Genomic DNA, 27,781 nt, shown 5'->3' on the forward strand with positions numbered 1-27,781 from the left:
GAAAATGTTTAAAAATCATTAGCGACAAATTGCTATTAATTAAAATTTGTCTTCCGCTGAAGATTAAATAAAGGATGAAAATAAATGTCTGAAATAAAGTATGACAGTCAATAATGAAACATTAGTTCAAGGATCCGCGCGTCGTTAATCATTGACTTGTACTACTTCATTTGCCAGGAATTCCCTATGAATCATTTTTTTATTACGGGGATTAGAATTTCATCGTATATTCTTCGTTCGGCAGTGGCCTTTGGAAAGTGATAAAAAGGAATTCCTCGTGAAATATTAAGCTAGAATTGCGACGTTATTCCAGAAACCACGGAGAGATGGAACTGTCATTCGTATTTAAGAGTCCATAGCGTTGGCTGCAATCGTGGAACGTTGGCATGTAATAAACGTACCTCTCAAGTTTTATTCCACCACCTCTTTTGTCAAACCAAACTTGCAACTCAAATTCTGGAATTTACAACGTTTCCTTTGTTAAGAATATCAAATTATTGTCTATCAACATGGTACTTTCACGCTTAGGTACTTACACTTTCGAGCTAAAATGAAATTACATTTCGTCGTGAAATCTACAGTACCGAGAAACCATATTCATTAAAATCATTAAAGGATAGATCATCTTAAAATGGATATAAAACAGGCAAAATGAAATAGAAACTTTTTATTCTAAAGTCATAACAAATAATACTGACAAAATTATAGTTATAAATAAATAACTAGAAAAAAGACTGCGCTAAAACATATATAAAATCTTGATTCTACTGAATAACAGGATCTGAAAATGACAGGATAAAGGAAGATCATCGCCTAGAAAAGGTGAACAAGAGAAATGATTACAAAATCCAATTTCTTCTTTGTATTACATGAGCGCCTTTATTGATATATGTACTTTACAATTTGTATCAGGACAATTCTCCACGAAATCTCGAGTGTTCTTAAACCTAAGACTCTTAAAATCTACGACGATCAGCTAGAAAAGAAAGGAAAATCTCACATCGTCGTTTAAGTTACTTTCAAAATGTATATTTCTTTGCGCGCTTGGCTCGCGGATGGGCAGGGGCTTATCTACCACGATCCACGAATCTTCAGCGAAGCCTCCCCTCGAAATTACGTAACTTAAAAGTTTTATAATAATTTAAACATCAACATCTTTCTATCAGCCGCGCCGTTAAGCTCTTTCGTTCCTTTCTTTTTGGATTCTTCTTTACAGGACAAACGATAAGCTGTTTCTTTGTTCTCTAAATCTAGATTAGTAACTATCGTCGAACCTATTCATCACTTAATGTTACTATTTATACTCGTACTGTCGTTATTACCTTACAAGCGTTACTATGTACAAAGTTTGTTCACAGTGTAAGCGTAAACTCCGCACGCCATTTACGTCTATATAAAACGTTTATTACCATCAGCACACGAGAAAAAATACATGCTTAATTACGAATCCATGGAACATTCGATACGGTAGAATTGCTCCAAAAATCGAGCAACGTCACGCGATCGACACAGTCATCGAGCTTGTTAATTAGGAAGATTAAAGATACGTCGCTGTTGTAATTGTTTCGCCAAACGGACGTCACGCTTAAACGACACGAATGCACGTTTCAGTTCCCATGATAACTATCCTGTGTAATATCGAATATCGAATGCCGGCGATATCCTTTAAATTCGATGTAAAATCGGCGCAATTAGTGCTTGTTACAGAACGACGAATTCGGCGTCGAAATATTTGTGACCTGAAACAGTAATAATACAACAACAAGAAGCAAGAAAATTAACAAAATTGTTACAACTGCGAGTATTGTTGAATCTAATAGCAGATTAATTGCTTCTCAAAATAAAAATATGTCCTGCCATTTGTAAATGAACTGCATGAAAGTTAACTTTGCAAATCTTCTGCCATATACACTGCTAAAAATTGTTACTCCGCGCTCTTCGTTAATTTTTGCATAGGCGATTGCCTTTTACTCTGTTGCATGACGCAGTTGTGCCATTTGATTTTTTTTTATACCATTTGGTATAAAAATCATAAAGATATCATAAAGCAATTTAATCTGCATAATGTATCCATTAGCGTGGAATAAGGATCGAAGGAGAACCACGAGGACTACGAATATCCAGTACCTTCAGTTTCGATAAGAAAAGGGAAACGATTGTGAAATTTTTAAGCGACCATCTTCGCAGACGTGTTCAGTAAAGTAGTTCGTAAGCGACGATGAAAGTGGGCAGACTCGATGATGGGTACACAGATCGATGACGGGAAAGTGCAAGAAAGACAAGCCAAGAGAGAGGAGAGCTAAAGATACGAAAAAAAAAAAGAAAAAAGGAAAGTGGAGGCAAGCGTACGATACGACAGAGATGAGGAGGCAAAAAGAGAATGGCAGCCCTCTTTTACTTGACGAGTGAAGTTTCCACCGGTTTCACAGCTCGGCCTACTTTGGTAAGCCTCCTAACCCAGAATTATAACGTGGAAACATTGCGAGAATTTCGGTCGGATGGTACGAGAACGTCGCGTTATTCGTAGCCAAGCTCTAAACATTTCTGTAATTAATATTGGATGGCGATGAATTTCTGAGTGACGTAGGACCATCAACTAAGACACTTTGATAGCGTATTTCATATCAATTTCGAAGAAATAAGTGTCCGTAAAGACGGATAGGGGAAGAATCGTTTCTGAGGTGTCCAGCGGTTCTTAATCCCAACGAGGGGAGCATCTTTACGATCCTCGTGACAATATGTTATGTTGTCTAGGTTAATTGTCCATGATAAATGTATAAGTTTTCTATGGATGACTTTGTTACGCATGTTTGAAAGGAATTAAACAATAAAGTAGTTTAGGAATGGAAAGATTTTTAAATTGTCGGTTATGGAGAAAATGGGAAATATTTTTATTCCACATTGCCCGTCGACTAATTTGTTTTAATTATTCTTAGTTGGTCGTCATTTAGAGCTCTCTAATCGTAGTATTTAAAGTTACAGAAGGGATTGGTTAATAGAGATTTTATTTGTCGCGAAACTTTTAATCAAGGACTCCAGGAAAGTAACTTAAATACAGAAACAATGTTACCCGGAAATTGGAAAGGCAAGTTGAACGTCTTAATCTATTTTTAGGTGTCGTCGATGACTCATTGTACGGGCAACCTAAGTACAAGTACTTTCCATTAAGCGTCACCCTAGTTTTCCCCATTCGACGTTAATTCCATGTGAATTCGTGTACTCTTTTTACGATCACGACCACCTCGGTGCGTTCCCTTTCCACCGATTCTATTTGCTCCAAACAAAGACGCTTTCACAGATGAAGTCTCATGATGTTCAGGAAGGAACTATAAGTAATTCGAGACTATTCCACTCTAGAGAGCGAGGCTACCTTTTATTACTTGCTCGTTATGTTTTTGCTAAAAACAGATTTATTTGCATAGAGGAAGAAATATCAAAACAAAAATTCATTAAGCTTTGTTCTCAAAGTATTTTTATATAAATTGTTTAAAAAATTTGGAATATTTAGAAACAAAGTTTTTTTTATATGACACATTATTTGATATTAATTATTTTAATAAAAATTTAACTTAATATTAATTATTTCTATCATGAAATTGTAGGAAATTATTTTAGTAAAAATTTAATTTAATATTAATTATTTCTATCATGAAATTGTAGGAAATTGTAGAATCGCTTAACACCTTTTGCTTTGTAATTCGCATTCGCAAGCTGAATTCGAGTGATATACGATGCCCATGGAGCTTGACAGCGACATAGGTTGGTAAAACTGATAATACGTAGCTATAAGATAAATCAGTATCTACATAAAGCCAAAGGTGTACAGTAGCAGATTGCACTGATGCTAGAAAATGACGTTTGCGTGATACCACAAGTATGTGAATTATAGGCCATTCATTCACCTCATTAGTACATACACGTTCCATTGCTTCTATAATGTAATCGAATTTCGACATGCAATCTTGCAAAATCTGGCGTGGAAATAATTTTTCGTTGGGTAAAAACTCATACAGACCAGTGAACTGTAAAAAACCAATATCGTATTTCCCGTAACATTACTATAACGCCACATACACGGATCGAAAAAATATCACAAATGTTCGTTTTCAAGAACTGGAAATATTTTTCATCGGTCATTATAAACCACTTGTATTATATTTGTTATATTTTATTTTTCCAACAATTTCGTATCTAACCCGTTCTTATAAAATCAAACGTGGTTGAATTATTTATACATTTTGTGAATGTTTTGATTCCCAACGATCAAATTACTTCTACACGTTACGAATTTTCAGGCTGCCAACCAGAAAGCTCTCGAAACAGTTCCCCGTAGTAATATTACACCAACTGATTGCGCAACCGTATACAGAAACATTTTCTTACCAGTGCAAGGAAAATGGTCCCATCGAGGGATATTGAAATTGTCTCGATAGCGAAATAACCATTACCAATCGGCATAGTATTTCGAAGAAATTTTAAAACAAGAGGCAAAAATCTACGTAATCCTATGACTAATCTACTTTGCAATATTTTCATTATTCGCTAATCTTGTTCCGATCGTCAAGAGTGCGCCGTTGAAAAATTGCAAATTGTTCATTTTGACTACTGTGAATCGAGGAGAGAATTTGCCTGAATCTTGTTAGCGAATTACACGCTTTATAGAGCATGTACGCGCATACTCCGTAATATTCTCCGATAATTTAAACGCATACATAACAAAAGCACGGGCAAAAACGTGCATGAAATATAATTTTCTTCTGGCTTCCTTCTGTTTACAGCTTCCTATAAGTTTTATAAAATGAAAACGTCGTCATTAAGCGAAACATTTATAATCCTTATCTGTCTCTCTGTCTCTCTGTCTCTCTGTCTCTCTCTCTCTCTCTCTCTCTCTGAATGTTCAGCCAAGTTCCTAGGTTTAATTTATTCGTGTTACGTCACAGGAGAACGAGCATGTAGCTAAACTTATTGATATTGTATGTTAATAGCTAAGAATAGATGGAGTTTTTTCACAAATAATAAGAAGGTCGGGGGAGATTAATGGGAGAGGACTGCAAATTTTTATAAGCTACCAGAATTTATTAACAATAGTACGGTTAGAAACAGAATATATTTTAGCTTTTTCATGAAACAAGAGCATAACTTCCGATAAAAAATAAAATAATACTCACACAGATGTTACGACTATCAACGGATATGTTCTACAAATGCGCAACAAAATTTATGAAAAATTTACATCGTGATTATACTCAAGCAATTTCACGATGAACAGGCTTCTCATTTTTCCTTTTCTTCTTCAATTTCATCAACTGTAAGTTTTATTACATCGAGAAATTTCACTTTAAAAAATGGAACTAGGTAAGAATGAATCTTACGCTGTTCACGAGATTAATGACCAAGGGTTAAAATATGATCACGCTTAATCTTTTCTATGTACCTTTCTCTCCTTCGCTTTGTTCTCTGATCTTATTAATGAAAACATCCAATGGATCGAAATTGATTTCAAACCATTTTCCTACGCTGAGTCGTAATATCTGCAATTTAGAAGACAAACGCTCTCCTCGGTTTTCTCCAACATATCGACAATGCTGCGTGAAATTGGAACAAACTTTCATCATATAAGAGTTATGTGGTGTCTTCAACCGACATTGCGAGATCAAATTTTAGAAAATACTGCATATCAGATATCAGAAGATATTCTTCGACATTGTTAAACGCAATACTTCGGAACATTTAGCACGAACTTTGAAACAAATGTTTATAGAAACGCTCTTTTCCTTCTTCAAAAATGAATTCTTTTCCGACACAAAACAGAAGACGACGAAAGTTAGAAATCGACGAAGAACATACAACCGATTCGCAGCCCAAGAATGCAATGGAACATCCGTAAGTTGGTTTATTATTGCAGTTCCAATCAGCAAATGCTTCGTGGTCGTAATAGAAATAAACCATAAAAAGTAGGACGTTTGTTTTAGAAAGCGATTTCGTATTGCTGCGTAATATGTTCACTACGCTTTGCACAACGCGGAGATTACACCGTAATTTTCTTTTACGACTTCCATGTTAACGGTGTTTTATAGATGCCATGGAAAAAATTAAACAACGCGAAAGATTGCTGGCACCTGCTGGTTCAGTGTGCAAATCCACGAGGATGAGGAACGTTGTTGTTAAAGCTTCGCCAAGAATTTGGGAATTTAGGGCACCCGTAATATGTTTTTTTCCCTTCTCTTCATTAATGCGTTTTACTCGATGCTCTGGACAATGTACTTCCGGAATGTACGGAAATCAACAACAAAGGTTACGAGAAGCGGGAGAAAGCGCTGACTCACTCGACAAGAAGGAAGTAGACTATGGGAAATTTATGGAATTAGCGATCTTTTCTCTACCGCTGCCATTTTTTGTTTGAAAGCTTTCAGTGAAAAAGCGTGTTAGAAGTTTGTAGAGTTACGATATTTACGATGATGTTCCCAGTTCTAATTTATGCGACGCACATCATATTACGAAATAGTCGCCAAGCTGATAATAAACTGAATACCAGTGACTGAACAGCAACTTTGATATAAGTTAAGACACGTACAAGTGAAATTCCTGTAATTACAAAACTCAGAGAGTAAGTCATAAAGCGTTAATTTAATTGCTAGACCGCCTGTTCGTTATGAAACTTTGCTAAGATGGAATAAAATCGAGATGCGAGATATATAAAGCTAACTGAAAATAAGAACGAAACACGTTGCTCCCTAAAACATTTTTAACATTCTTTCGCTATTAATGAACATAATTTTTGACTCTTTGTAATTAATGAACAGAACCTTTTTTTTTAAAGTAACTATTATAAAATGTTGCGTTACTAATTATAAAAAGTAACATGAAATAAAATTCTAAATTTATGGTTTCTATGTCGAATATTAGTACAATAGAACTTCGCTTATCTGAGACAAATAGTTTATATATCACCAACTACCTATTATTTTTCGTTCACATAATAGGAGCTCGCGTTCAGATGAATTGAACGAATGAATTGAAGCAGCAAAACTTCAGTTAATCAGGCATTAACTAAAATTTCGTTCGGATAAATGCAATTTGTATAAATGGAGTTCTGCTATGCGACAAAATACGATGAAATTAAACGAGCAAACTCAATCGAGACTAATCGCGTTTGCCATTGATCACTAGTTTGATGGATCGTGTTGACACAAAATTGATGAGCACCGCGAGAAAAGAGAAAATAATGCTGGTCAGTTGGTACATAGTTTCATAAACCGCAATCGATACTGTGTACACGTTAACGATATCCTCTAACAATATTGTTCTTTGCACGGAAGCATAAAAGTAAACTATATGCCATATGTTACTAGTTTACGTCAGACATAAATAAATAAGTGCATAAAACAAATTATGAACGCGAAATGGGATTTCTTTCGAACGTACTGACATTTTGTGCTTAATAAAATTTTTATCGTAATACGAGTTTATCACGATTGCAATGAGATGCCGTGAAAACAGATCACAGTTTTCGCAGCGCGACACGACGCATCGTATCGCATCGCGTTCAAATATCGATCCCATGTTGTATTTTAGATCCTCCTATGTGGGTTTGATTAAAGCGCGTTGTCTATTTAGCTGTGTAATTTCGGCAAAGGCGTGAAGCTCATAAAATTCGAATGACCGAATCGTATAGCTTTATCGACAATTTGAAAGTGCTATAGCAATACACGAATCTCTTTCCGTCTCTCAACTCTCGCGAGAACTTTATCCCTTACTATCGTCTGTGACATATAAACTACGATAGCATAATAATTCAAATCTCGGATTAGTATATACATACAGACTGCGGATATTTAGTTATAAATTCGTCTATTTCGCAATACAAATAAGTAGAATCTAAGTAGAAATTCATTTCTTCCACTAAATATCGATTACTTTCCTTCGGGTATTTCACTTTGTATATTTACATTTGATCGAGAATGACTGGAAAGTCAAGATATAGCAGGGCTAATATAACAGTTTCTTCTGCTTTGTGAACAAAATTCATAAACGGAGTAGAAAAATAGGAGCGAACTCATAGATAGGGATGATCGCGTGAAATAAAAGATAGCTTGTACAAGTAGATGACCAAAATAAATGACTAAACACTCTGTAGGAGGTTCAGGCATTCGAGCAAATGACGTTGAACATTTTCGTGCAAGGTAGGCGAACTATGCGATAACAACAATCCAGAGAACGGATACGGCGTAACACAAGCGTCGCATTGGAATGTTCTATTACGGTTAAAATTATTTTAAGAATTTAGAAGATCAACAAATGTGATACGAATATAGAAGTTCCAGCGCCCGATAATGATTTATACGATTTATTTATCTTTAACAACACTGAAAATCACTGATATAACAGGGAAATAATTACGATACAGAGATTTACATCTTTCTCGCTTGGAAACTAAAAGTGTAATAAATTCATTTCTTATGTACACGTATCTCCAAGTATCTAAGTATTAATCTTTCGAAACTATTAACTAAACATATTAACTAAAACATGTAAATCAGATATTTATGTTCGTATGTCTTCTAAATTTCATTTTATTCAAAAACTGTACTTGTATGGGATGACCTAATATTTTATTCAGTTTAAGGCATATCGTTCAACGCGATTTATAGACTAAACTAACCATTCGAATATAACCATTCAAAATAGACGCAAGGTTTTAACGTTTGTATTCGTTTCGAACGTAATATCAACCATAACAGTTGTTTGGAATTATCTAAATGTTGGTCCGACATACCACGAAGTTCCGCAATTATTTAGCTGAAAACGAAGCGGTTGAGAGGCATAGTAGCTAGCTATAGTCGTTTGTCGGGGGGCGGGGGACGGGATTATAGAACAGGCCAGTTATCTGTGGTAGTCGAAGCACGGCGATGGATAGATCCATAACGCGGCGAGTTTATGTTTCGTAGCAACAGCCTTCAAACTTCATCGGAATAAAAATGCACGAACGAAGAAAAAGGGGATGCATGGACGAAAAAACTAAGCCGGATTTCCACATTAATTTGTTGGAACTGTGATATGCTTGGTGAATCGTTCCACGCAAAGCTATCACAGACCGACGTTATTCAGTCATAAACGTAATAATAGCTGTCGATCGCAGAGAAAAATCGTGCTGGTGCTTACGGTTCCGAGCAGGACTATGATTTACGACATGTGCTCTGCTGAATTCGTTCATATAATATAATGTTCCGATTACGTAGAGAGAAGATATAACAGACTAGAATAGACGATAAGCTTGAATTCGATTTTAACACAATCAACGGAGTTTCAAAATTTCGAAGAATGGTTGATTGTTAATTTCATGTTTTTTTCGGCCACGATACGCGATTATCAGTTTTTCCGATACAACATTTTTGTATTAATTCTCCTTCGTCCCTGTCAAAAGATAAACTTGAACAAAGCACGGTAGATGGAAAGAATCTGCTTCTCCAGAAGGGAAGTAATAGTGTCTTTAATCGAGAGCGGCGAGATTTAATGGATTAAGAAATCCCTTCATTTCCTCATTTCATTTTCATCTTCCCTAAATCTCATTTGCGACAAAGGAAAAGACTCGCTTTAAAACTGAAGGGATTAAACGTGCCGTGTATTAAAGCTTTACAAGTTCGCGCTATCGCTGACAATCCTTAAACCCTCAAACGAGACAAGACACATCAGCGGACAGAATAGCATTTCGACAAAATTTATGGGTAAACAGCGTTTATGTATCGCGGTACGATATCCAGCATATTCAGAGTGTTTTATCAGCGCGCGAGTCGCGATGTTATACGAAAAGTTGCGCGACACGATAAAAATTTGTCTACTTTCGCACTTCTCAAGAGGAAATCAGCGAAAATAAGGCAGCGCATATATATTTCCCTATAGTGTCACGCAATGATATTTGCAGCCAAATCCATGTCGTCTTACCATTTTCTGTGACAAATTTCTCCCAAGCAGCTAAAAATACCGGTAGTGCGCCCCGAATGTCGCCATGCAACTTGACTCCAGTGATTCCGCCTCTTTCGGGTTTTAAAGTGAAACAGTATTTTATAGACTTAATAGCGCTCGTAGATCTCGAGAATGTCAAGAAATTTAGAAGAGCCAACACGTTACCTTACTAAACAAGTTTAAATTGAAAAAGTATTCGATCGTAGGACGCGTGTTTTAAAGCCTCTTTCGGCGCTATTTTACGAGAAATCTGTACGAGATTTTTCGCCTGTTTTTATACATACGTTCGTCCGTATTGTAGTAACGTACACAAATTATTTTGGAGAGAAATAATCAGAATTGGTAGCAGTATAAATCCTCGAACGTACTCGTTTAGAAAAAGAGACGTAGAATGCAGATTACATTCTTAAATAAAAATCTTTGAAAGACAATTTGCAAAGATCACTACGACGTCTCGATAACGCGGTACAATTACAAGATCCTACGACATAATATTGCTTGAGCGGAGCTCTGAAATTTGTTTCACAGATAAGTAAATCGAGTTGGTGCCGTAATCGTGGAAATAACTCGAGAGAAATTAAAGTGGCCGAGGATCTGATGTCGTCTACTCCGAGCCGTCTATTTATTTCTCCTTTCGTTTGCTCCGTTTCTTTTTTTCTTTCTCTTTCATTTTTTTTCTTAACTCGATCTCTCTTTGTCGACTTCGTCGACTGCATTTTGCTCGAACGTGAAAGGGAAACAGTCGCTACCTGTTCGGTGGAAATATTCAAACAGTCGATAAAACCAGCGAAATGCGAATAATTCGTGCGATTAAACGGAAGTTACCGTCGTCTCAGTACTCAGATTTCTAACCACGAAATGCGTTTCAAAGGCTGATAATTATGAAAATATGATGAAACATTACGACTTCGATCAGTCGTTTAATAAATTGAAGATTTTACCGCTTTTCCACTAAACGTTTTATTTCAACGTATAATATATTTTCAAGAATGTTATAGTTTGCAGTGATATTAGTATTCTAAAATCCTATATATGGCTTATACTCTTTCTAACTTTATCTTAATTTACGAAACTATATATATTCAAATATATATAGCCTCGTAAATTAGAATAATATAAATCGATTTTACATATCCCGGTGTGATCCTCGTGCAATTGAGTAGATGGCGAGCCAACTCTCGTAGATGTGATTTCGTTGATTCCTGAAATTCTGTACGACACTGTCTAAAAATTTGCATGTTGTGTCTTTGGAAGGGGGACCTAGACCTAGTACTATGTGAGGGTGTGCGTCGAAGCAATGGAACGAACACTCCTGTGAAATGTTCGAATGGGTCTGAGTTATGTCGCAAGAACCACTAGGCTAATCATGAGCGTTTCGAAACGCCAAGGTTTATGATAAGGTCGCGACTATTGAGCTATGGAAAGTTACTGCGGAGAAGTTAAAAATACATGCTACTACAAATCCGTTAAATTACTCGCCATCTAGTACCATCTGAGTACTGCCACTGAGTAGCGCTGAAAATGTATTTCTAAAAAACAGTGATTGTTCTTGACCGTGACATAAACCTGGCTCTATACATAATCCTCGACACATTGCGTTATAACACTCAATAGTTACCTTGCTACATAAATAAAAATTGATGAAGAATTCGTTGATAAAATCGTAAAAGATTGGGTAATCCAACGCTTATTTTTGGCAGAACGTAATTTAATTAGAAAATTGCGGACTTTATTTTATACGTATAGTTTCTAAATATTATAAGTTATATAAATAAATGAGTAGTGGGGTATATTTGTAGCAACTGATTTTCCCGTCTAAAAGATATATAATAGAGAATAATGAACTGAAAATGGTCAAAAGATAATTCGAACGAAAGGAACTGCGGGCACAAAACAGATAAGAGACGAATGGGTGGATTTCCCTGCGTTCCTTTCGTGAAAAGTCCAAGATACTGGCGAACAGCACTTCTAAAATTAGTACCATTCTTCCCTCCGCTCCTCACACCCGGTTTTATCCCTCTTCGCCAGGGCTTATTATCTGTTACTCGTGGATTCAAAAGTAGAATTGCAGAAAGTTGACCTGGTATTTCGGTATGAGAACCGACACTTTCTAACTTTCCCATTCTGTTCATTCTACACGATCAATCAAAAGCAGTTGATAAACTCTGATAAAGGAATAACGATATTGCTTCCACCACTATATTCCATTTGACCAATATTTCTTAGATGTAAGTGATATACGAGCCGTATTAGTATCGAAACTTGAAAGGAATCGATTTAGGCTTCGGAAATCAAGAAATTAGGTATTCATAATATGCGGACGCGTTCGATAAATCTTTCTAAATGACACGTTTCTTATAACCGATTTCGTTTTGCTTTGAACGTTTCAAAATGATCTATGACGCGAAATTTCCATTTTACCATCTTCTTTCTTTCTTTCCCCTTTTTTCGAGGAGAATACATCTGAAACGATATCGTACGTAGACATATTGTAGCAAACAGAATACATAATGATTCTGAGAAGGAAAATATTTCGATCTAGGTAAAAATTCTGCGTTGTTTAAAGTGATGTTTTACGTGTTGCAACCTAAGATGAAGAAAATCTACTTTTCAAATATTAAATGTCAGGACGCTTGATGAGAAATTGATAAAGAAAAGCTGCGACGTAAAACTTCTGAAAAAATACATGAAGAAATCACGAAAGGGAAGTCATGTGAAAAATTAATTCAAGCAACAATAGCAACAACTTTTCGAGCATAATCGGATTAACAATCTTTCCATGCTAAACTTTTCATCACCGTAAAAGTCATCTTGTATCGTTCCATCTTTGTATTTCATTTCCGTCTACTCTTTCTTCTTTACTCGTTGGGTTACTCCATCCTACCTATCTGACGAAACGTAAATATTTTCCTCCATCCTCCGCCGCAAGACAAAATTGTATAATAGAAAAATTTTCCCGTTGAAAACAGGGAAGGGGAATTCGATTCGATTCTGTTACATCACACGGATGTTTTGATACGGGTTGGATATAACAAAATCTCCACAGGTGGATGTAACAAATTGCAATAGAAATATCGTTCAACAAACCAACTTATTACCAACTTATTTACTTTTTATCGAACTTTCCGTCGCCGATCTTTCGATCATTTTTAAATATTTCACGATGATAAATGATACGTACGTAGTAGGTATATGTATCTCATAAAACTTCTGTCGGAGGATATAGCATAGTTATAAAAAAGGATACGTTGTAATAATAGTTACAAGGAATAAAAAATATTATAAAATATCCCATAAAATATTGATTTATTTTCTATCGATTTATTTTTCTGTCATTTTTTTCTAAATACTTCACGACATGAAATTTCAATAGAAGGGAGAAAAGCTTCAGACTCGTTCGTTTGCGTTACTATAGAATATAGAATTTAATTAGCTTGTACACAAAACTTCATCGTTTTCGAAGTCTTAGTAATGTCCCCTATACGTATTTAGTATACCATCCACTGGTAACTATACCACTAAACGCCTACATTGATCTTCTTTGAAAAACGAAGAGGTATTGATTTTTGCCTAATAGTTTTGAAGGAAACCTCATAAAATACGTGGCAAAGTTTTGAACGCAGTGTATAAAGGAACATTAAAGCAACCTTATAGGCACATTAACTCCTTAATGAACATATAAAACGAGAAAAATGTGCTTCGTTCGCGTTAATTTGTTCAGAACAATTGTTGTTAGAGTATACAATGTGTCCAATGTCTCGTGTCCAATTTTTCATTTGCTTTACTAACAGAATAATAGAGGCAGGCATCACGATTTTTCTTGAGAATACAATGTAACAGCAAAGACATGCGCGTTTACAAACATTTGTTCGTGAAGTTTGCGACGAAAGAAATCTCTATCCCCAGATACAGAAGACAGATACTTCAGTGAATTGAACGAACGTCTGCCAGTCCTCGAAAGTATGATCGAAAATACTTGGAAAAGAACATAACTCCCCTATAGACGTTTTGGCAGGATTTTACGAGAAAATTTTAGGCTACGAATGAAACGTTGTCGGTATTTTAAAACAATCACTTTTCAATTCACACGATTCCCGCGAAATCTAATTTCGAATGTCCGTACTTATCCTGATTTATAACGGGGATTCGTTGCTTTCTAGCCACTTTAGTAAACGCAATCTGATTTTCCAGCCGTTTCCACTTTCCGTCCGAAGAATTTCCTGCCACTTTATCTGCAGTCCGCGATACAAATATATAAAAACTCCTATTTAAGGACAGTATTGCATGGTCTTTACCGGATGGGGAGGAAAAATGCGTATCTCCGGTGAAATCCGATTTTCCAGAAGGAATACGTTCGAAAGTACATCGCATCTCCGATCTTACGTATTCCTATCCGATATTATCCTCTGATAAGCTCTTCCTATCTTACTCTTACAACTCTTAGAAAATATCTGTCAGTGTAAATATCTGATTGTAATAAAATGTTGGAAATTGACACACAAAAAACACAACCATTGAATTTCAAGTTGATTTTATGATAATAAACGCAAGAAAAATTAGTAAAAACATTTATTTCATGTAATTAACAAGGAAAAGGGGACATGGTTGAAAGTTGATAATGAACGTAGCAATGAAAGATTTCTCGATAAACGTGAATCGCTATATTTGTCTTCATTTTTATGACTAATCTTATTTCCATATCTCTTCGTCCGGCCGATATGCGGATCATGTTCTAATTATCGCTTTAGAGACGTTAATCGAGTCAGCACAATTTGGCATTTCCTCCTTTTCGATGAAAGTTAGCTGAGCCATAAACGACGTCGTGTGGTCTAATGAAAAAAGTTCTTCCAATCTCCTCAATTCGGAGAAGCTGCATTAGCATTGATAACGATAGGCATCGAACATTCCACGAATACTTATTCGCTTCATTCCCTTTTACAAACTTTTTTAAATGCTCTGAATATTATACGAAGAATTTTTACGAGCGCAATTGAAAATTTCATAAATTCGTAAGCTCTGCTGACGCAGATAATTACAACAACGATATCAAATTTATCAATTTCAGAATCATGGAAACGATTTATACGAAAATGTGAATAACCGGGGATGAAACGTTCAGCCCAATCCTCTCACACTGCTTTATTTGGTATTTCATAAGCGGAAACCAATGTGTGACCCGATATTCCTACATAAGTGACGCTCGTCTTACGATCAACGAATTATACGGACGTCTTTCTGATGCAAAAAGGGAAAATACGCTGACTCAGACTGAAGTCAGCGGGAATTCTACAACGAGAATGAACGTCGGTAAAAGGCAGTAAGAGCAACGTGCAAATGGATATAACACGAGCACTATTTGTCGAATAAGAAGACTGTCATTCAGGCGTTCTACAAACGTTCTCGGATGTCGTTGGGGAACGTTAACGCCTCAGCCAATCCCTACCCTCGCAATTTCATCCTCCCATATACCGTGTGCCCTTCCTTTATCCTGCAAAACCTTCGGGAGCAGTTCGCTCTGTGGATGTCGCGCACGCTTCTGTGATTTATTATCCGATATCTATTCCACAGCCTCGAATCATTGAAACCTCTACAATGTAAGTTATGTCGTGCAGTATTATTAAGGATAAAGATTGTAAGCGAACGAGGTTGAGAGTAAGTGAAAAAAAATGAGAACCAAGTCGTTCGAGTTTATTTCTTCTGGATGATTGGCGGGGTGAAACAAAGCTCCCGCGTTTTGCTAAGTCCCGACGGGTCGATTGAAGCTTCCACCACTTGTAACTTCGTGGGAATTTTCTACAGAAATCGATATTAGGAAGAAATTTTGTGCGCTGGCGAAACAGAGAAAAACAGTGAAAATATATTCTTGGGTGTTTGTTTTATTTATCGAGGGTATGTCTCGCAATGTGCTTTGTATCCGTAACACGTGAAATGAAAACATTGTCCCTACTGCTGAATATCTCTATGAAATGTTCTATACGAGCCGCAAGAGACGAATAAGGAGACAGGAAGAGAATAGCAGAGGGAGAATGAAGAAACTAGTTCACCGGACTTTATTTTTCGGATATTGAAGCGGAATGTTTACAATGAATTTTGATGTGCACGACGTGTATTATGTATAATAGAAAGTAGTAAAACCGTGAGACCTAACATACAAATAATATCACAATCTGCAACTACGATAAAAGTAACTCCCAAATTCAAACAATGCTCCGTAACAAAATCTAAATTGTGTATTTGATTGCAAGTTCTAATCACGTGCTTCATCCGAGATACATTTTGGGTAAAATAAACAGAAAAGTAGGCTGCGAGGCCGGTGTAACCTAGACATCCTATGAGTACAGTAGTCTCGATGGCCTTGCATTTTCAACTTGAAGATGTACGCCTACAGCGATACAAGTAGCGCCGGGTGTTTTCAAAGCCTCTGACTCGTCCATAAAACAAAAGAAGCTTTTCGGAAGGTCGAAAAGCTACTAAGGTAAAAGATGCGTTTCACTTTCTCACTATTATGAAGAGCTAATTGCCTACGAAGTAATTAATTCTATCGTGCAATTTTAAACGAGAATAGGAGAAACGTGAAAAGAGAAGCGCACACTTATGCGCGTTATAGTTTAAAAATCGGTTGTTTGTTCAGGAGTTTAACTCCGCTTAGAATTTTATTCACAGTTTTAATTGTTAAGCAAATTTCTACAAACATGGATCCTACTGCGAAGTAAAACGTGGAGAGCTATATAGCGTTTTCTAATTTCGGAACAAATATCGAAACTATTGAAATTGAATTACCACTTTATCTAGGAACTAAGAAGTCGACGAGAACCAAGAAGCGTTAGTAAAGCAAATCGATTCTCTAATCAATTTTGAAAAATTAATCACAGAAAATTATTGATTATTAATTTTGAAAAACTAGTTAAAGAATCAATCTTTTAACAAACTCTATTATTAATTTTCAATATTTGTTCAATTAAAGATCTTCAAGTGATTAAGATAGATAGTACGAAACATTGAATAAGCATTCCTCACTTTTTAATCATATCAGCGAAAGCTCCTTAATATAGCATGTAAAATAAATTAAGCGAGGAAAATCTTGGAACAAACAACGTTGAAAAAATAAAACTCACCTAAAGGATGTCACCAGTACTGGCAGCTCTCGTAGTCTTCGTCAATGGTCCCAGTTGTCTGGTTTGATCTGGTCGAGGTCTGCAGTAAATAATTTTTCGAAAAGCTTTCCGAAAGCTGTCACTGAGAAAAGCGTAAAGAATAGGATTGACGCAGCTGTTCGTATACGCCAGAATATGACTCGCTATTTGCACCATTATTGTCGCTGATGTCAATCGGTACACATCCAATGCTTTTGTCACTAGGATTACCTTTTGTAAAAAAAAGACAAAACATGCAAAAGATATTATTATAATCCTCGAGCGTGGAGAGTTTGGATTATTTCAAACTTATTTCGGATTAAATATGCTCGCTCATAACCGAAGGATGAAATTTTCCATGAAAACGCAGCAAAAAATCTGTTTTATAATGAACGATTGACGATCACATGTGTAAATATATATTAACTGCGTGTCACAGAAAGTACACCGATGGCAGTTCATTTCCGTAATGGCGATATTGCCACTAAAAGTACCGAAAAGACCGATAATAAATAGTCTATCAACTTTTTGGCTAAATTTTAACTCACTGATCCCGTGTCCTACTTAAAAGGAACCAAAGTAAAGGCATTATGCGAATATTGTCAAAGAAATATACGTTTAATACTTGAACAGATAAAAACGTACAATTTCTGTGATATGAATTCAGCAGCTAAGTTAATAAGAGCCAATAGGAAACATTTGTACAATCTATGAAAACAATATTTCTCGTTCATCGAATAAAAATCGTATAAACTCTTCGTTCTGGCTGTTGCAACATATCGGCGTATTTCTGTTGCGTTTCGATGCATGGCTGATACATTTTCAACGGAGAATATTTTATACAGAAAGCTCAATAAACGCAGTATATCCGATATATATTTAGTGCCGTGAGAAATACATAAAATATTCATTATGAAATAGGAGACAAGCGAAAGATACATAAAACATCATTATGTTCCATTTCGAAACGCGAAAGAACAGAACATCGTACTGATCTTAATAGTCTTGACATAGAACCGGGTGGCTGAACATATTTTTGCGGTTTCATAGAATTGTTTCGCTCGCTATTTTCAATTCGCAACATCCTACGATGAATATCTGAACATGCAACCATTATTCTTTTTGAACCACCGTTCGATTCATGAGTTTTTCTATTTCATTCAATTTAGAGAAATTTCGTAATAAATAAATAAATTTCTATGGACTGTACCATGTTTTAAATGTAACGATATCATTCGTGTAATTTAACTATCTCACAAAGCCAGAATTAAAAAATTAGTAGCATTGTTGACCGACCGATAAACCTCACGCCGATATTCCGTATTGGCCACGAAATACACCGAATTACCGAATTACACCGCACAATTTCCTTTCGCGATTTATCTTCCATCTCAATTAGCGCCAATGGCGTATCAGTTAATTACATCTTGCTGTTCTTGCTCATAAATTTTTTCCGTCAAAAATCAAACTCCACAATTGCTATTTAATTCTCTGGCCACCGTTTACGATTGATATCACGGCGAATTATACGATACGAAAACCGTAATCTTTCGGATAGATCATTGCACGATAGCCCTGTCAAATTTACACGCGGTTACGTAGCACATTCCACAAGAAATGTTTTTAAATATTATTAAAGTATCAAAAAAATAATATTGTTACGAATATCTTTATAGTCCAGAATAAATAAAATCGAAAATAGAAATCTGTTATTTAATAACAAAATATTGAAAAACGTTTAACGACGAAATTTTTGTTAGATCGTAAAAATGTCATATATTACAAAATTCGACGCTGATCGATATTCACCTATTTCGTTATGCAAAAGAGCATGACACTACTAACCTGTATAGGACACCAACAAAAGGCGAAAACGCCAACGACGACGAAGACTAGCCTCGTAACTCGCTTTCTTCCGCGTCGACTTTCGGCGCTGACGCGATCAGTGCGCCAGAGTCTGATGAGCATGCAAATGTAAAAGAAACATATCAGCGTCAGTGGCAGCAGATAGCTCATCAGGAAGAATGACAACTGGAATAACGGCCAACTATATTGTGGTAGGATTCGACAAGCCGTCAGGTTCTCCGACGACAAGTCATCCATGTCCTGAAAGTAAAGCAAATCTACATATATAACAGAGCAATTCTGGGCCGAAATCGTACATGGAAATAAAATGTATGGAAAGTAAAAAGTAAATTGTCTTTGTCCCTTTAAGTTTAGACAAGGTATAACTTTAGCAGAATGGGCGTTTTCAATTTATGACGAAGAATTTCTTTAACTACTTTGAATCTATGAAACTTTAAAGAAATCTTTCATAGTGCTAGCTGGAAAAATACGTTTTAGCAGCGAGGGTAGGATATGTGCTTGCATAATAAAGTCAAAGTGACCGCTTAAATGTACATAAGTGTATACGTATATGTAAAACGTGATCGATATTTCATACAGCGCACAAGATTTCATACTCGCAGTAATGATCATAGCAAATCGCATATCATATATGGATAACGTTCATACTCAGAGTATTTAGTGCTCAAAGGGCTAATGCCATGAGTTTGAACGCTTTCACTATGATAGTTATTATTGAAATCGTGTACATGCCATATGCCAGCGTCTCTGTGTGTACGGGGAGTAGAACTGTAAGAAATTGTTGCATATATGTGATATGAAATAAATATTCAACTTTGGACATGAAGGGATAAAACATTTTTTCACTGCATGTTCTTAATTCTATGGAACGATGGAAAAATGAAAATATTAATAGTTATCCGAAAATGAGGTTGAATTACTCCAAAACGAGATAATTGTCCCTGATTAATTTAACACGTCTACCAATTTCGTCTGGTCAAACTGTGGTGTGATTCAATCGAAATGTACATTTGACGCGTATATGAAACGCGCATTATGATTTGCATTTCCCCATCGCATCAAATGGCGCGTGTCATGCACGTAAACCTAAAATACTGTGCAGCTATAATCGTCGAACGATCACAGCCAAGTAGGAGAATGGTTGTTTCTCCCATTTCCGTTTGTGGAGTCGGGCAAAATCATATAATGCACGATAATGAGTCGTGTTTGGAGAAATTTGTGCAGAGCGCGTACAATCGCGATAATCTAGATGCGTATTCCATGAATGTGTAGTGTTCGGTTATCGTTCGCGGTGTAATCCAAAAATGCTTCTAGCAATTACACATTGGTAAACATTGTTGACAGATTAGTCTAGCAATTTCATAGCTTATCATGTTCAAATAACGCGATTCTGTACCGGTGCGTCATATGTTTCAACGATGAATCGATACAATTATCACGTTAAATTATCCGAAGTTAGTGCTTCGTATGATCTCGTAGGGTTTACATTTACAAAAAGAAAACAGAATATGGACATACGATCGCAGAAAGTACAGAACGAAGAATAAAATTCAGCGATTCAGAGATAAAAATGATTTTCGATTTCACAGAACTGCGGATAAAGTTAAGCTAAAAGATAAAATATATTGAATATGATTTCAGCAATCAAGAATTGAAAAAGAATATATGATACAAATCGCTACGACTTCTAATAATACTTTGATCCCGACGATACCGATCACGTCTGTTTTGCGTTTATAAAGCTTTATGAAAAACGTTCTATTATGAATAATTACAAGTTGCAAGGTTGGCTGCGTCCATTTCATTCGAAAATAATTAGAGTGGTTGCACTCAAAGGTGAATTACTGAATAGAGGGACATCAGCGAACTTTCCTCCCGTCCACTTCAATCTTTCAGTACCATTGCCGGATTATTATTTGAAGAGCTAATCTGTCTTTTTGTCAATTTTAATCCGGCTATCTCGCGTTTCCCTTCTTTCAAAATCTCTGTCGACTATGAATCAAATCGACCCGCTAAATATCAAATAAATCATGATTTCCGTTTGAATGATAGACAAATGATTGGAAGTGCGTTATAAACAAGTTTTATCGGTAAAAGGGCATATTCAATCAATTCATAGTATTGAAATCTGACCATTGAGCGTATTAATACAACGGATAACGAATAACCGAATCGAAGTAAATTGAAATGAATCGAAAAAGGTTACTGGATCGATGTAATTTTCAACATTTGTTCGATTGTAACTAATAAAAAGCTCTGATAGAGATCTATCGTTATGTATTATATATTGTACTATTAGTAATATTATGAGTTAAGTGAAAATCGTTAATCCACAAATTTAACAATATTATGGGAAGTGATTGTGTGACTTACCTCACCGTGGACGATGAATGCAGGAGTGGATATTGCGAAAATCATCGCCCAGGCGATACAGATGGCGACGATTGCGTGGTTTTCGGTCCTCCATGACATGGAGGAAATGGGATGAACCACTGCTAAGTATCTGTAACAATCAAGATACAACATTATATCGCCATCAACAAATGCTGCTTCTTAATTCATTATTAATGTACACCCTTTCACCGAATTCAAATACTCTCTACTACTACTACAAAACAACTAAAGAGTTCCGATATGTATCAACGGCAGTATAGGCCTCTTTTGAAGATGTCTTATACATAATATGCTGAAGCAAATCAATATGCTAATTAACTTGGATGTAAGCCAATAAGCCAAATTATGCAGTCTATCAAGGGATACTAGGTAAATGGATTTATGCGATCTATCAAGGAAACCTGAATCAAACACATAGCTTCGCTTGCAGCTATAGAAATTAATGATACTAAATATGATACTAATGATACTAAACTTTAGCGATTATAAATTGATTCTTCAAACATGTAAGGCTATCAATCATATAGAAATTATTCGAAATCCCGTCACGATCACATTGCAATTACTGAAGACTTTGAAAATTCTATTTGATATAGGAGATGGATGCCGCTAGGTTATTGAAAACGGAATTGAGGAATAAAATCAGAAACCTGAGCACGTAATGTGACTCAAAAAGTTTCTTCAAAACACAAAATGAATGTATCGTATATTTCGAGAGGAAATCAAGATTCTTTCGCACGTATGACATTTCTAGACATAGCACATGATGCTGCAGTCTGCACCACTGCATACTATACGATATCTTGAAATGTAACGGAAAACAATGCTGATATTTATAGAAGGATGAGTTACATCTTACGTTGAGGATCGAATTTTATCGTGCAATATCCTTCTTCGACTATTTCTGTTAACCCGTGCCTGATCGAGTGATTCTAAATTATCGTCTCTACCTCTGCGTACCGCTTTCTTTATAGAAACTATACTGTGGAAAGCATTTTGAGAGAATTACCTAATTTTTCTCTTTCTTCTTAATTTACTCACCTATCGAGGCTCATGAGGACTAAGGTGTAAACACTGGCGTAGGCAGTGACAATGATGAGATATTGAACCATCTTGCACCAGAAGTTGCCGAAGGGCCAGTAGGGTAGCACAAAATCGGTCGCGGTAAATGGTATACAAAAAATGACGAATAATAGATCCGCTACGGCTAGATTAATAATTAGGATATTCGTAGTTGATCTCATTCCAGGATTCGCGGCAACCACGATAACGACCAAAGAGTTCCCAATGAGTCCAAGGATACCAATCATACCAAAAAATATCGGCACCACAACTACTACTATTCTTTCCACTTGATGTCGATCGAAATTATATTCCAAGTCATCGAAGAGTTTCTGAGTTTCGTTGTACGAGCTGTTTGAAAAATTTCTGGCTATTCTGTCCAAAGTCTCCATCTCTTGAAACATCGTGTATCACAACCACAGATCGTTGAAGTTATATCATAGCAGATCTTGAAACTGTATCTTGGAGTTTCTAATCACTTTCGTTCATATCATAACAAATGGCCTTGTTACAAGTTTTAATATAATTTTCTCCTATATTTCAGTTTCATTTTAGTTTAAAAGAAGATAGATATGAAAGCTGTTGTTTATGACAGTAAATGTATCACGTCAGTGAACACTGCAGTTAAAAACTTAATACTCTGTATTTCTAAATCTAAACGAAAAATCTATTCGATGGCGTGTATCTAATATACGAATTTCCCCCAGAATTCCTTGCGATTAATGGAATTTTAGTAAATTCTTACGTCGTGTCTTTGAGGGATTAAGTATGATTTTCTTTCCGCCAGCTGTCGATCTGTAAAGAAACGGATTTTCTATTCAATATAACACATTTGATACAATAAGTGGTTAATACATCAGTAAGCAATATTAGTTGCACAGTCGAATTGTTTTATCTCTCAACGACTAACTAACAACTTTACTTATCCAGACACGTGGAGCTTAAATTACACACGAGGCACAAAGCGTTCTGATTCAAATTTCGTATCCATATTTCAAATTTGACTAATGCGTTGGATATAGATTCCTCTTCCCTTTAAACACGGAGCCATTAAGCTAAACTAAAATTAGATTTCGCTAAACATAACATACAATATTCTACAATTCTATGAAATCGTTTGGTTTTAATCGTTTTTATTCAGACTGATACCGAAATTCTATTTATCACGTCACAGATAATAAAGTCACTTCTTGGAAGATAAATAAGTTCAGTTCGTCACAGAAGCATCTACACTTTAAGAAGTTCCTTTTAATTCGATGAAATTACTCGCCGTCTGTCACATCCGAATCGAATTATTTAAGACTGTTGCTTGCAATCACGAGATGGACTAAAGGAAGTAATAACTTGATCTACGCAATCAAACGCTGATTTTTCAATACCACATTAAAAATAATCGTCACGTAATAAATTACTGGCATGACGCAACTAAAGTCGTTCAAAGCTATTAAAGTGTAAAATATGAAATGCAATGTACGTTCAATATCACATTTTCTCACAGTTCTTTCCTCAACGGGAAGTCATATTTTGGTAATTATCGATATCGCTATACTGAATTCTGCCTATAATTATGTCCGTGACAACTTATGCGTTAGTATTGGTTGGTATTAGCTAGATGAAATAACGTCTAAATCAAGCCTAATTCTTATCTTTTGTCTATAATTTATATAAGATTGGGTTAGATGTCACTTTATCTAGCCGTCGTGAGGCGGCCGCAACCAATGCTCATACGCTGTCACGGATAGAACAATTATAGACAGAATTCACTGTGCCGATAGCGACAGCTTTTCGCGAATATCTGGAAAACTGAGGCCCAGCGACGCTTATATGTATAAAAAAATCGATTACAATCGATATTTTTATAAAATATTCTAAAAGCGATAACTTTCTGACTTTTGTGTACATTCTTTTAAATTTCTCTTTGTCAGTTAAACATTGACAATTCTCCTAATGAAGATCGAACAAAGAAAAGAGAAGAAATAATAAAAATTGACCTGTTTCGAGTCGTGTTTGACTGATAGCAATGCCTTATCAAAATTCAGGTCACGTTGAGAGCACGTGCGATCCCCTCTTTGTGACTCCGTAAAAAGAGTGTTTTATTTAGCCACCGTTCTCACTTAGACAAATATAAATAATATAGGTAAATTCAACATAAGTGGATATTCAAAATATTATCAGATTAAATTAGAGAAGTTAAGTGGTCTAAAGTGGCAAGAAACTTACGATAAAACCACTCGCTTTATACAAGTAACATATAACATCAAAATACGTGAACAGATAGATGAAATTCTATCCAGGCAGAGGGAGTATAAAGATAAGAAAAATATTGTGTTATTATCCAATAAATTTTGTCTCCATCCCATATATTCGCATTTGATATTTATAGACAGAAATAACGAAATTCTACTATTACGATATTGGAATTTTGCAAATTTATATAGTAATTTTAATTCGATATATTTCAAATTACGAGTCTCACAAATTAAAACTGTTGGAGGAACTAGACGTAGAATGCATATGTTACAGATAATAATTAAATACCACGTATAATCCTATAATAAATTACCATCAAATAAATAACATTGTGCCATTGTATAAAGTTCATTAAATAACATGGAATATGAAAATTAATCATCACATTCAAAAGAAGTCTATTGTGTTTCAGTTGGCTAAATTAAATTCAAATAATACCGTAAAATATGGGAAAATTACATATGCATTACATGTTTCTATTATTCGAAGTTATATTTCTGCATTCTGCAGTACGTATAAAAAACTATGGTGCTCCAGCTACCAACATTCTTTACTTCGTTGTTCGCAACATTTCTGAAGAATCAAAATTTTTAATTCATGCCACTTTACCGCCCACTATTTTTTTACGACTCTCTCTCTCTCTCTCTCTCTCTCTCTCTCTCTCTCTCTCTCTCTCTCTCTCTCTATGTTCTATACTATTTTAAACAATAAAAATGTCAGTTCCACCATAAAGCAACGTTAGATCGTAAAAGAATTTCATTCGTCCAGTAAAACGATATAAAACCACGTATCTTTCATATATAAATGTAATATATCATATAGATTGACGCAAAGGGACTTCCTCTCTCAATTTGTACAATATTATCGTGCAATACATTCTTTTATAATACATCTTGTTCTCGTACTTTTTACCCTTGTTCCAACCAATTTATTAAAGAACGAGAAATTGGGAATAAAGAAAAGATTTCCATCGAAACGTCATTGAATATAAAACAACATTTCGTGGCTACGCTCACAGTTGAATATTCCACGAACATAATAATTTCACAAAGAAAAGAATTGTCTGAAAGCCAGAAAGATTATCGATAGAACACGTGGCTTCGAATCCGACAGGATGTAACAAGCATCTCGTGGCTATTAATGAAATTTATGACGATCTTCATTTAATTACCTTGGTCCTCACGCGCTGATATCGAGAGGGTTTAACGATCACCCGCCCTTCCTTTTACCGGATTAAGGCTCATAAGGCGTAACTGATGCAGATAGATCGATTCATGATTGGTCGTCCAACGGCTACTAATTGCTGCAACTCTCGTTTGACAAATATGTCCCTGATGAATATCGTTGATGCATCTTTGATTTCGATATCATGATAGCACAAAGACACCTAAATGCCTGTATCCTTATACCGAACTCGAGCGCATTCACATCCAAATTTAACATTCTATCACGTCATTTTTTCACACAATAAACGATGTTTTAAACGATGATTAGAATTTTTAATATTCTTTATTGTAATTTTCTCATATGCGTGTTAGTTAATCGATAATCCAGCGCGTGAAGAATTATTCAGTGGACCGTCGATATAAAATTTCGAAGATCTTCCTGTTAAATAAAATCTGTCAACTTCAATCTCTTTTTCCTTTCCTCTTTTATTAGTAAGGAACTTTGATTTAATGAGCACGTTAAACATCAGAATATCAAGTAACTTGCATTCGATCTCACACTTTTCTGGGTCACGTTTTCTTGATCGTTCTTGCGTTACAAAAGATGGATATCATATTTAAAGAAACATTACGTGGAAACTTTCGGTAAAATATTCAGATATTTTGGGTAAATTGTTCGCACTTTCCGCACAGCTATCACCATTCACGCGACTTAAATTATATTTTTCAACCTGAATCCCACGAAACTTTCTTGACACATTCTCGTCAAATAGCTTTTTATGATATCGTCCAGTAATAAGACTCTCCGTAAAACGTACGTCACTTTAACAAAATAATCCACACGAATCTCAGAGCTAGTTATTCGTTGTAAAGTTGTGAAATATTTAATTTGCGCTTAAATTTCGTAAAAATCATGTTGTTCTTTCGTTTCTCGTGGGAAAACTGCGCGTGTTAACGAGACTTAGTAAGTACCGTCGTCCATAAATAAATGAGCGGTAACAGAAAAATAAAAAATTTATGAAACGTAACGACACACGTGCTTAGACAATATCAGAGTCGGGAGAAAATATAAAAACGACTAAAAATAAAATTATTTCCTATCTCACGACAAAGTTTTCAGGAACATTTCACTGATAATAATTTCTTCGATTATTTGTCATTTACACGATCGATTTTCGTTTTCTTTTTGTTTTTTTTTTTTTTAATTTACTTTAAAGCTTCTTTTCTTCTTTTATTTTATTTATTGCGATTACGCGACAGAATTCGTAACATGTTTCTATCACATTTAATTTTGAATACAACTCTCAAGAACTTTTATCGGAAAGAGATGCGTATACAAAGTATTTTGAAGACCGCGAGATAGGTACGCAACCAGCGGTGGATGCGGCACGACTGTGCAGATTGAAGAAATATCGCCGTCGAGTTTACCTGAAATAGGGGTGCAGGACTATCCTCGCAGAGAGGGTGCAAGAGCCATCTAGCATCCTTCGAAGAGCAGGGATTTATTGATCTGTTCCCTCAGCCGCTAAAATCGACGTACGATTGTATCATCATATAGTAATCCTTCATCATTTTACAAAATGAGATTAAATATTACTAATGAAGAAACGAATTTACACCACTTAAATAAAATATATTAGAATCAATTATCTAATTTGAAGATAGTTTGAAAAATAAGTAGGTCAGAATTTCTTCAGTTTTGTGCTGAATACACATATACAATTGATTTTCCTGTATTGCCACATTCTTACAAATTAGAAAATAATAATATTTAATTGATTAACATTTCATTATTTCATCATTTTATAAACACGTTTTCGAAATTTGTCGCTTAACTGTTAAGTTTGGATACTAATGTTCCGATAATCGATAAGTAACGTATAATACAATTGAAATGTTTAAAAATCATTTCACTTTGTTTATAAATTTGACACATTGATTATAAAT

General features: G+C 35.4%; 1 protein-coding gene across 3 annotated transcripts; it reads right to left on the reverse strand.

Moving 5' to 3' along the window:
• Positions 1–852: 852 nt before the first annotated feature.
• On the reverse strand, positions 853–27,250 carry LOC126923076 (allatostatin-A receptor). Of its 3 annotated transcripts, none has more exons than XM_050736107.1 (6): positions 25,840–27,250; positions 22,398–23,213; positions 21,336–21,465; positions 18,942–19,202; positions 17,079–17,327; positions 853–1,739 (listed from the first exon to the last, which is right to left on the reverse strand). In XM_050736107.1, exons 2-5 carry the CDS (start codon positions 22,820–22,822, stop codon positions 17,079–17,081), a joined length of 1,065 nt encoding a protein of 354 aa, XP_050592064.1. In that variant the 5' UTR covers positions 22,823–23,213; positions 25,840–27,250; the 3' UTR covers positions 853–1,739. The 3 variants fall into 3 exon arrangements, with proteins under 3 accessions (XP_050592064.1, XP_050592066.1, XP_050592065.1); XM_050736109.1 differs by lacking the exon at positions 25,840–27,250 and adding an exon at positions 23,373–23,852; XM_050736108.1 differs by lacking the exon at positions 25,840–27,250 and adding an exon at positions 23,333–23,353.
• Positions 27,251–27,781: the final 531 nt, after the last annotated feature.

Source organism: Bombus affinis, chromosome 13 (assembly GCF_024516045.1).
Source record: "Bombus affinis isolate iyBomAffi1 chromosome 13, iyBomAffi1.2, whole genome shotgun sequence".
NCBI classification, from domain to species: Eukaryota; Metazoa; Arthropoda; class Insecta; order Hymenoptera; family Apidae; genus Bombus; species Bombus affinis.